Genomic DNA, 12,214 nt, shown 5'->3' with positions numbered 1-12,214 from the left:
CCAGGGCTGATGTGAAATATTTCACAGACTTCTTAGCCATGATTGAAAAGAAAACTCTGCCAATGGCCTCTTGTCTTCAGTTCCCATAAAATACATCTCCTTAGTTTAGGCTCTGCTAGGGTTAGTACAGTTGACCTTTGAATAGTGCAGAGGTTATGGGTGCCAATCTCCGTGCAGTCAGAAACCTGCATGTAACTTTACACTTGGCTGTCCATATCCACAGTTCATGGATTCAACCAATCATAGGTCCTGTAGTACTGTATTACGTATTTATTGAAAAAAAAAATGTTTATAAATGGACCCTCACAGTTTAAACCTGTGATGTTCAAGGGTTAACTGCATTTCACTCCTAGGAACATCAGGTCAGAAGGAGTACTAGAAAGATGAAACTATGAAATGGCTGAAGTTCTAGCCTGCCCAAAGCCACTCTGACCAACTGTTCCCATCTCAGGAGACATTTAAGATTGTTGGGAATCCATCAGCTCAGGAATCCACAGCCAAAATGAGACAGTGTTGATGGATGCGGTAATAGGAGCATTCCCATTTCCCTGACTGGCATAGGCAAGCTGATAATATAATTCAAAGTCAGGTTCTGCAATCTCTGGAAGAAGAATAATTACAACAACAGGCATTGCTTAGCAGTAAACTCCCCCACCAGCCCCCCTTCCCCCATCCAGACAGACAGTCCCTTTGCTAGGATTAGCAGAGCATACTAGCAGGCAGGGTAATCAAAAGCGTCATATGTATCATTGGTTATATTTCACATTTCCTCAAAGTGCATCAGTGGCATTTTCCAAACTCTTCCGAGTGATTTCTAATTAGTTGGCTTGGTACCCTCTCTAAGAAGGTAGAATGGAAGCAATATGGAAAAGGTAGGTTGGGAAGAAAAATGTAGTCTCTCTGAAGGATGAAGTGATTTCTCAGGAGTGTTTGGGAGTGACAGACTTTCTTTAAAGACCCCACTCTATGATTCCTCGTATTCTGTGAGAAGAAACTACAACAGAATTTCAGAAGACCCGGCTAAAAATATTCCATGTGCATAAATTTATTTTAAATTTTATTGCATCACATTATACAAGCATTAAACATGGCCTCATGTTGATGACTATTTAAATGTGAAAATTCATCATTCATGTCAGTACCTTTTGGCTATTTACAAGTAAGGAAGTTCTATGTACTTTTATATATCTCTGTATTTTTATGTACATATGTAAGAATACATGACTATACATATGTACACACAGAAATACATCTATGGCCATACACATAGCTATAGATATGTCATATATAATCTCCTCAGAAAGATCTGAAATTAAAAAAAAGAAAGAAAAAGTTGTAAACAGGGTCTTGTTTGTGTTATTTGGTGACACGGAATTAGGACCATACGACATTCTAGGAATGTGTGTCCAGGTGTCCAAATACCCTTTTCAGCCCAGTGTCTGTAAAATTCACGCGGGATAGAATGCAAAAAAGGTAGCAAACAGGCTGAAAAACAGGCCCAGTATACAAGTTCCCCTTGGTTTTAAAAACTTGAGACTGTAACAGCCCATGATGTGCATGCTTGCTTGGTCAAGAATGGTCTATGGATACATAGCATCTGTGTGCTGGGCTGCAACGTGATTTCACAGCAGCGTGGTTTCCCAGGCAGTCCTTTAAGGGCGCTGACCCCCCTGCCGCTGCCGACCTCGGCGACATGCACTGCGGTTGCGTTTTAGTCATTCACTTGAATGTGCTTTTGCACAGCTGGGAGAAGTAAACAGAATTCAGGTCCTTGGCCTGCAAATGAACTGTTACCTGGGAGGAAAAAAAAAAAAAAGGTATTAAAATCCGAAGTACGCATGATGGCTTAAAGGACATTATGTACAATGGTCTGTACTTAGTGTGAATCAAAGGCATTCGAAGAATCTGTAACCCTGAACCAAGTCAGGTATGGTATAGACATTACTGTGCCTGCTTTACAGATGAACAGACTGAGTCAGAAAGGCAGTCTGAAGGAAGGTGACTTCCTGCCAACTGTTGGGAAAATAATAGAGACAGACAAAGACTATGCTTTCAAGCAAAATGCACAGATGTCCTCTTTGGGGAGAAAGCAACCCATCATGATGAGGCTAGAAGGAACTGTCAAGTGCGAAGGGCCCTGCAGCCCAGCACAGCCCCGAGGTGAGGACAGTCCAGCGCGGCACGCTGGTCTCTGGGCGCTGGAGCAGCTCTCTTCACTAATAATGTGTGCCTCCTACGCCAACTCAAGCCGTCTGGGTAGTCAGCCTTTCTCCTCTGAAAGCTGACCAGAGCCAGAGAAAAGGCGGTCAGAATGGGTGCAGGGGGCCAGGGGCTTGGAGCAAATGATAGAATCCCAGAAGGTTAAAGCCAGATAGGCTCTTAAAGTATTGTTTAGTCCAACTCCTTTTCTCTTGAAGATGTGGACACCGAATCCACGGGAATGCCCCACCCCAGGTCATATAGATAGAGAACAGACAGCCAGATCTAGAATCCGCTGGACTACAATGCAACGCTTAGCAACAGTGCAAATCCGATATAGTATTGGATAGCATTTTGTTTTGTAATTGTCTCACACTCATAACCTTATTTGAGCTGCAAATTAGTTCTACCCAATAAGCAGGCTCAGAAAAATTAAGTAATTTTCCTGAACTCATATAGCCAAATGGCAGACCTGGAAAATGGCAAAATTACTAAGTAGCAAAACACTTCTTGCCTTTAGTGAAGCCAAGGCCTACTTTGGAATTGAGGGCAGAACCAATTCAACATCTGTATACTATTATATTATCCCTGTGGCCTGGGGTCTAGGTGATATCCTCCAAGTCCACCCTCATACCCAACTCACGATAACCTCCTGGACTCCTAATGCAGATCCGGGTTGATAAAACTTCACTAATTTAACAACAAACATCTCTGCAGATCTCTGCTATATCGTAACCTATATGAAAAGTGAAAAACATACTTTTTTTTTCCTGTATATCTCATTTTTCTTTTGGAGGCCAAATTTTGGAAAACGTTTCAATGTTAGTCTCCAAACAAGTGGAGAGAGAGGAATGAAGGCAAGGAAGGCAAAAGAAATGCTGGAATACTAGAGTATAAAAACTGAGGGCTCATCTTATCACTGAAGAAACTGAGGCACAGAGAAGTTAAGTGACTTGTCTAAGGACACACAGATAGTAATTGCCTTGCCAGAGAGAAGGTTTCAGAAGAACTTTCTGATATGTGGGAACATCATGGAAGTTTCTTGCAGTGTTTTTAAGCATAATGCACCCAGCCTTTATTAATTAAATGTGCATTTAATGGGTGCCGTGTACTTACCGCTTTGCTAACCAGCTGGAAGAATAAATTACAATCCCTAGAGACTTTCCTAAAGATGCTTACAATTGTGCTGGGGAAGCCTAATAACTATTTGAAAATCACAAATTAACAACACATATCAGTATCTGTCAGTACATGTGGTACTGATGCAGTAACCAGAGACATTTATAAGGAGTAAGTCTCAGTGGGCTGATGAGTCTGAGGAAACCTTCTTAGCGGGTGTGGCCTGACATGGATCAGCCTGGGAGGAAACAATAAATGGGTGATGGAGGGAAGGCCATCTTGGGTGAGATGAAAAAGTGACTTTAATATCCCCATGGTAACATGCCCCTTCTTTCTGATGGAAGAGAAGAGCCAGGCTAGAGTGGAAGGGGGAGGAGGGTTTATTTCAGGGGACACCACCTAGGCCAACTCATGAAGACCTTGGCTGCCAGGCCAGAGTGTGACACGGAGACAGAGAAGAGTTGCACGAGTCGTGTGCAAAGGGAAGATTAAGTTAAATTTGCAACTTTAGTAAGAAACAAGCTGGTTTTGAAAGCTTCTAAAGGATTTATTTGCATCCCTATCAGGAGAACAATGGCAAGCTTCGATTCAGGAAGTTGAAAGCGGCCCTCCCAGCCAAGGAGAGGTTTCAGACCATGAAGCACTTCTCACCGACCTGGTCACGGCCACTCATTGTGGTGTGCTTTTCCATTTTTCTTCCTCTCTTTTCGTTCCTTCTGAAGACGCTCCAGTTCTGCTTCATACATCATCTCCTGAATCAAGTACTTCTCTCTTCTCATTCGATCCCTTAGATCTTTTGGGAGGTCTGGGATCAGATATGAAATGAGGTGTTTTATACAAAACACGAGGTGCTAAAAACACAGGGGAGAATACAACAGAGTCAGGTCTATTGTGCAGCCTTAGCGGAAGGAGCTCTGGGAGCTGGTCAAGAACAGGGATGTGGAGCCTCCGGTGTGTCTGGAAAGTGGAATAAGGCCAGGGGAGGTGTGTGAGAGGAAACAGAGTCACAGGGATAGGTGAGGACTGACCTTGGTGTAATGGCACCATACAGGAAATGAGAAGAGGACTCAGGAAAGAAGGCAGAGAAGCAACGGCCAGAAAATGCAAAGGAGAGCCAGAAGAATGTACTGTGGAATCAGAAAGCCCAGGTTTGAATTCCAGCTCTACTTTTACCACTTAAGAGCTATCTGTTTACCTGAGGATAAGTCACTCTGAGCCTCAATTCCCTCATCCACAAAATGGGTGTTATTATGAACATTTTAAGAAAATATTTAAAAATGCTTCACAGATTGTGAAATCCTTTATTGCAGTGGTCTGGAACCAAACCCACAATATCTCCGAGGTGTGCCTGAATAGGAAACTTCTAGTCTGAGCCAAGAGGCAGCCTTTACTTGCATTAATCTGGCTTTAATATAAATATGTAACAAGAGAGATGAAAGTTCCATTTATGGGTATAGTTATGGGAATGCAAACTATTTTTAGTAGCAATTTTCTTAAAGACTAAAAATAGATGGTGTATTTTTATTGACACATAATACAGGCAATTACTAGGTAGATTTTACTTTATAAGTAATGTCACGATGATGCATAACCAGAGGCTACCACTTGTAACACTCAGCTCAGTGTTTTCCAAACATTGTCCTTAAACATCAGAAGCATCTTGGAGGGCTGCGAAAAGCAAATTGCAGACATAATGTATCAGAATCTCTGGGAGTGGGGATGGAAAAACTGCAATTTTCCTGAATTTTAAGAACAGCAGCCCTAGAATATTAAACTTAGGACCAGGGGGACTTCCCTGGTGGTCCAGTGGTAAAGAATCCACCTTCCAATGCAGGGGACGCGGGTTCGATCCCTGGTTGGGGAACTAAGATCCCACATGCCGTGGGGCAACTAATCCTGCACGCCACAACTACTGAGCTCGCACACCTCAACTAGAGAGCCCCCGTGCCACAAACTACAGAGCTCATGTGCTCTGGAGCCCGTGTGCCAGAACTAGAGAGAAGCCCGTGCACAGCAACGAAGAGCCCACACACCGCAACAGAAGATCCCGCATGCCTCAACAAAGATCCTGCATGCCTCAACAAAGATCCCGCGTGCCACAACTAAGACCAGACGCAGCCATAAAAATAAAATAAATAAATAACTTTTAAAAAATAAATACTAAAAAAATAAATTTAGGACCAATGATTCCTGACTTATTCTTTAACAGTCAACCCTGGACTTTCAAATATTTCTTAGGAAATTCAAGTATTTTAAGGAGGAGAAAAAGAAGAGAAAGAGATTACATAGTATTACTTATCCTGCTTCTGGACGTAAATAATCATATTGAAAGTTCTCATAACTTCAATTCATTCATTACTTCTAGTTACTTCATTATGTCAAAGGAAATAAAGGAGTTGGTTGAGAAAACTTACCTCGAACACAATGATAAAAGCCAGTCGGGCTGCTAAGACATGCCAGAACTGCAGTGTGTAGCCGTAGGGCACCAGTGAATGAGGAGGGTCACGGTAGTCTCGGTATCTATAAACACACAGGAGACTGTTATATTCCAAATTATGATTTTCCTGACTCCCAGATCTCTTCCATCCCCACTATGTAGTCCTCATTCACGGGAGAAAAGTATACAAAGTTTCTGTATACTAGACATCTGTTGTTTTGCTTGTCCAGCATCTCTTCTGGTAAAAGAATCTCTCTTCTTCTCTGGAGAATCATCTGTGTGGGCTGGGCAGGGTTCTTCCCCTCCCTGACCCCAGCTCAGAAGATGAGCCAGACCTGATCAGTAAGACTCATCACCAGATCTTCTGCTAGAATGATTACTTAGTGAATTATCACGAAGCCCACAGAAGGTAAAAGCCTGGAGCTTCTGGTGGGCATCACAAACTGTGTGAAGTGAGCCTGCTTGAGAATGCAGTCAATAGAACAAAAACAGAGCCAGCAGAAAGGTGGTCTCTTGCTGACACTGCTGGAGACTTGGGATCTAGTCATTACTAACGTTAATATCACCCCTCCAACCTGCTGGTTACCTGAACCAATGAATTTCTTTTTAAGTCAGTTTATACTGGATTTCTGCCACTTGCCACCAGAGTCCTTCCTAAAATATGCTCCAACTGTAACTTCTGAGTAAGCATCAACTTCCACAAATGTCTGTTATCTACTAGGTGCCAAGCACTATCCCAGGAACTTAGATCCATGTGACTCCATTTTATCCTTACCATATCATTACTATTCTCAAGTGGAAAAACTGAGAAGTGACTCTCAACTTCATACAGTTTTCATGTGTTTTGAATGTTCTTTTCATTCGCTCCAGAAATGTGAGAAGATATGGAAATATTGGTTATTACAACAGTTCTGCTGTGTAGACATACTAAATTTCCCTTGTCCAAATAAAAACTATGATTGTCCAGGTACCTAACCTTAAGGTCGTCACTAATTTGCATTTGAGGATACAGGATGATTTCTATGCAGGGCATCCTTGAAAATATCAAGGACTACAAAAATATGAGCTGTGACCATTATCATCATCAATATCATCATCTTAATTATTATTAGTGTCTATGGAATATAATAGTAATGTATCATGATTATTTTGCCAGTAATGTGATATTTATGATGAGTACTTGGTGCTGAAATTACGAATGAATCTGTTTTTCTTTGTCTGACTTACTTCACTAAGCATAATACCCTTCAGGTCCATCCATGTTGTTGCAAATGGCAAAATTTAATTCTTTTTTTATGGCTGAGTAATATTCCATTGCGTGTGTGTATATACACATATATCTAATTATATATTACATTTCCTTTATCCATCTGTTGATGGATACTTAGGTTGCTTCTATACTTTGGCTATTGTAAATAATGCTGCTATGAACATTGGGATGCATATATCTTTTCTAATTAGTGTTTTCATTTTCTTCGGATATATACCCATATGCTTAGTGAAGTAAGTCAGACAAAGGCAAATACTGTATGTTTTCGCTTACATGTGGAATCTAAAAAATAAAACAAATAAATGAATGTAACAAAATAGACTCATAGATACAGAGAACAAACTAGTGGTTACCAGTGGGGAGAAGACTGGGGGGAGGGCCAAGATGGGGGAGGGCCAAGATAGGGGAGGGGATTAAGAGGTACAAACTACTAGGTATAAAATAAATAATATACAAAGATGTAACATACTGCACAGGGAATATTACCAATATTTTATAATAACTTTAATTGGAGTATAATCTATGAAGATATCAAATCACTATGTGGTACACCTGAAACTAATACAAAATTGTAAATCAACCATACTTAAAAAAGTGAATGTTAGTGCCTTCAGACTGTTGGTTCTCCCTATGATGATAAGGATTACATAATCATTGAAAACACTCATTCTAATATATTGTTACATAATCTGCTCCTGTCATAGGTCCAGTAAACAATGCCTGAAATCTTAGGAAGAATAATTTTATTCAGGACTAAAAGTTTGCATAGACTATTCTAACCTTCTTTTACGTTTTGCAGAGCACAGGTAGTCAAGAACCAGGAATTGTGTTTTCCAATTAAGATAACAAATGTAATTCCTTTATTTGTCTTTAGCTACCTATATTTCAAATATAGTCCAAGTAAGTATTGTAGAAGAAAAAGAGCAGTATGCTTTTTATTATACACATGGTTAATTATCAGACAAAAGTATATATAAAAGGAGGGAACCTGAATTGCTTCAAGAGTCACCATCATTGAGGCTTCCCTGGTGGCAGAGTGGTTAAGAATCCGCCTGCCAATGCAGGGGACATGGGTTCAAGCCCTGGTCCGGGAAGATCCCACATGCTGCGGAGCAACTAAGCCCATGCGCCACAACTGCTGAGCCTGTGCTCTAGAGCCGGTGAGCCACAACTACTGAAGCCCACGCACCTAGAGCCCGTGCTCTGCAACAAGAGAAGCCACCACAGTGAGAAGCCCGCGCACCGCAACGAAGAGTAGCCCCCGCTCGCCCCAGCTAGAGAAAGCCCACGTGCAGCAACGAAGACCCAACACAGCCAAAAATAAAAACAAATAAATAAAATTTTTTAAAAAAAGAGTCACCGTCATTGACTCCTTAAACTTTCTACACAATAGTGTTCATTAGAGAAGGAAGTTCTTTTCAGGACCCACTGGTCCCTTTCCTATTTATGCTCTTCTCTGCTCTTGTCTTTTGCCCTTTGTTTTGCCTGTTCCATCTCCTAGCTTCTCAGATCTTGTTTGGCTTTTTGAAGAATTTTGACAAATCTCTTCCTCCTCAGATACCTTCTAAATTCACTGGGTGGAAAATCATAGTTTTTCCTTGATCTTGCAGACCATTTTCCTTGACTATTTCCAAAAAGTACAATTCAGATGTCATTCTTAAAATTCATGCTGTAGGGCTTCCCTGGTGGCGCAGTGGTTGAGAATCTGCCTGCCAATGCAGGGGACACAGCTTCGAGCCCTGGTCTGGGAAGATCCCACATGCCGCGGAGCAACTGGGCCCGTGAGCCACAACTACTGAGCCTGCGCGTCTGGAGCCTGTGCTCCGCAACAAGAGAGGCCGCGATAGTGAGAGGCCTGCGCACCGCGATGAAGAGTGGCCCCCACTTGCCGCAACTAGAGAAAGCCCTCACACAGAAACGAAGACCCAACACAGCCAAAAATAGATATAAAAATAAATTTAAAAAAAAAGAAAGAAAATTCATGCTGTGAACTCATAGCAGATAACTGAATTCCTTTATTCAGCATAGCTGAATAAACTAGTATACATCAAATATAAACAGCCATTAAATATAAGTATGAAAACTAGAAAGTTGAAATACTTTTTAATCACTCAATGAGAGTAGATTATCAAACACAATGACCATTTGTAAAACTGTACACATACAATATGCAAAAGGTAAAGGGTTTTAAGTGGTGGTTTTAAATGTTAATTTATGGTTTTTCAGTATTTTAAAAATTAATATTCTTTACATGTGCTTTTTAATATTTAGGAAACACTCATGGCTATGGTGAGTTGGCAACATTTTAGATAATTTCTATGTAGGGATCAAGTTGTTGAGAATATGCATCTATTTGTTCAGCCTGTGTGTCATATACATCCATTTGTGATCTGTCACAGAGTTCTGCTAACCTGTACTCAGAGGAACACAACGCGTCTACATTGGCACTTAGGTTCTGAGAACGAGAATCAGAAGTTGTGAAATTCTTAGGAAGCTTGTTTTCAGAAGCAGCAGGTTTCTGGCTTCCTACTCTCTTAAGCCATTGTACCATAAAGTCAAGTTTCTCTCTAGAAAATTTCTTATTGCTACCCTAAGGGAATTAAAACTCAGTGGTGCCTGTGAGTTTGTCATTTGCTTTGCTGCTGGCAGCTGTCTCCAGAATTATGTGCTGGAAAGTATACTGGAACCATGTTTGGGGTTTGCCTGACTAATAATGATCTTGGGTAATTCATGAAGCATCGCTGGACATCAGTTTTCCCTATCAACGAACTTAGGGTCTGTCCCACCCTGCTCTAAAATTTTGGACTCACTCTTTTCTTCTATGAGCTTGCAGATGACTGTTGTAAGTGGAGCTCTCAGTTCACACTGCAGCCTACCCCTGGTCTCTTGGCCTTTTCCACTCAGCAGAGGTTTTGGTGAGGGCCGTGCTCAGATGTCATTTGTACCCCGTGTTTCTGTTTTTGATGCAGTCTAACTTTTTTGCAAAATGATCGGCTGCATGTTCTCTGGCACTTGTACAAAGAAAACACTTCCCTGCCCTTCTGTAGAAACAGCCAGGACACCAAGCCTCAAGATAATCAATCAGTTTCACTCTTCTGATCCTTTAGCCTAGTACCTTCCAAGATACAACATAGCCCAGTGGTGTTAATGTTTGGAGGATTTTTCCAAGTGAGTCAGAACTGTTTTCAGAAAGTAAAACTTTAAATTTCTTGGCTTCAATTTTACATGTGGGAAAGATGGGGTGTTCCCTTTTGGCATAAGTTAGTGAATTCTCTATAGCTGCTTTTATTTCTCAGGAAATGGATGATTGGCTTGCAAACATTATTTTTCTAGCACCAGGTATATTCTAGCACCAGTTAGTTAATTCATTCCCATTTTTTTAAACTGTGAAAATAAAAACATATGTACATTTCAAAGACTGATAAGTGAACCTCATCCAAGTTAAGCCACAGAACACGGTCAGTGGCTTAGAAATGCCTCACTGGCAATGCCAGACAGCCCGAGAGGTGACGACTATTGTAATTTTCTGCTTCTCTTTATAATTATGCTACTTATGCAAGTGTTCCTAAATAAAACAGTGCTTAGTTTTATCTGCTTTGAATTCTATATAAATGGAATCATATTGTATGTTTTATTTTGTGAATACATCTTTATTGCACAATTTATTTTTGAGTTCTCATTTCTATTCCATTTTCTATTCATATGTTAAACACCGCACTGATATAATATATTATGATTTTATACTATATCTAATGTAAATATCCACCTTGTTATTCTTCAAAAATATCTTGACTATTCTTCATCCTTTGCATTTCTTTATAACATTATTTTGGCCCTCTGTTGCACAAAATTGGACTAATCACGATTCTTAGTTTTTATAACTAATCTTATTGGTCCATTCTTGTTCTTCTTTTCTGCAATTTTTATGTTTATGTATTTAATAGTTTAATAACATAATGAATGCTCATAAATCCTCCATGCAACCCAAGAATTAAAATATTACCGGGAACTTATATCCACCTCTGGGCTATATGAAGGAGGACCTTCATCTCATCTCCTTGCTTCCCTTATCCTGAACTTCATTTTTATCATTAACATATTTTTGTTATGTATATGTATATTCATTTGTCTGAATATGATATTGTTCAGTTTTGTTTGTCTTGAACTTTCTAGAAAGGATGCTATACAGTATGCAGCCTTCTGAGACTTGCTTTTTTTTGTTTGTTTTTTTTTTAACATTGTGCTACTAAGATTTATCTATGCTGTTGCATGTGGCCATTGCTGTACAACTGACTCTAGTATGAATATATTGTTGTTTTATGTAGTGTATATTTCGATTTATACTCACAAGCTGGTCATTTCTCTATTGCCTTTCAAATTCCCTAACGATGTGAAGCTTTGAAAAACAAAGTGTAAGTCTACCCAGTTCAGCAAGTGCCCTTTGGGTAAAAGTTGGTTGCAGTGCTCTACATAGTACTCTGGATTCTGCTTTTATTTATTATTAAAAAATTTTTTTTCTTGTGATGAGAACTTTTAAGATCTACCTCCTTAGCAACTTTTTAAAAATTGAAGTATAGTCGATTTACAATATCGTGTTAGTTTCAGGTTTACAGCACAGCAATTCAGAATATATATATGTATATTCTTCCTCAGATTTTGTAATAACCCTTATAGGTTTTATGAAATATTGAGTATAGTTCCCTGTGCCATACAGTAGGTCCTTATTGGTTATCTATTTTATATATAGTAGTGAGTATATGTTAATCCCAGTCTCCTAATTTATCCCTCCCCCACCCCCTTTCCCCTTTGGTAACCATAAGTTTGTTTTCTATGTCTGTGAGTCTCTGTTTTGGAAATAAGATCATTTGTATCTTTTTTTTTCTTTAGATTCCAAATTTAAATGGTATCATATGATATTTATCTTTCTCTATCTGGCTTCACTTAGTATGATAAGCTGTAGGTCTACCCATGTTGCTGCAAATGGCATTATTTCGTTCTTTTTTATGGCTGAGTAATATTCCATCATATATATGTACCACACCTTCTTCATCCATTCCTCTGTTGATGGACATTTAGGTTGCTTCCATGCCTTGGCTATTGTAAATAGTGCTGCAATGAACACTGGGGTGCGTGTATCTTTTCAAATTATGGTTTTCTCCAGATATATGCCCAGGAGTGTGATTGCAGAA

At 39.8% G+C, this 12,214-nt stretch overlaps 1 protein-coding gene across 4 annotated transcripts in view; it reads right to left on the bottom strand.

Annotated features, from left to right (window-relative positions):
* Positions 1-1,070: 1,070 nt before the first annotated feature.
* ANO4 (anoctamin 4) overlaps positions 1,071-12,214 on the bottom strand; it is a 461,908-nt gene continuing 450,764 nt past the window's right edge. For all 4 annotated transcript variants that reach the window (XM_068560975.1, XM_068560976.1, XM_068560977.1 and 1 more), the window contains 3 exons: positions 5,733-5,838; positions 3,974-4,169; positions 1,071-1,794 (listed from right to left, as the gene is read on the bottom strand). In XM_068560975.1, the coding sequence (XP_068417076.1) occupies positions 3,978-4,169; positions 5,733-5,838 (298 nt within the window). In that variant the 3' untranslated portion in view covers positions 1,071-1,794; positions 3,974-3,977. The remainder of the gene's footprint in view (positions 1,795-3,973; positions 4,170-5,732; positions 5,839-12,214) is intronic.

This window comes from Eschrichtius robustus, chromosome 13, assembly GCF_028021215.1.
Source record: "Eschrichtius robustus isolate mEscRob2 chromosome 13, mEscRob2.pri, whole genome shotgun sequence".
Classification (NCBI taxonomy): domain Eukaryota; kingdom Metazoa; phylum Chordata; class Mammalia; order Artiodactyla; family Eschrichtiidae; genus Eschrichtius; species Eschrichtius robustus.
Note: the sequence above shows the minus strand (reverse complement) of the source record. Positions and strands in the feature narration are given on the sequence as shown.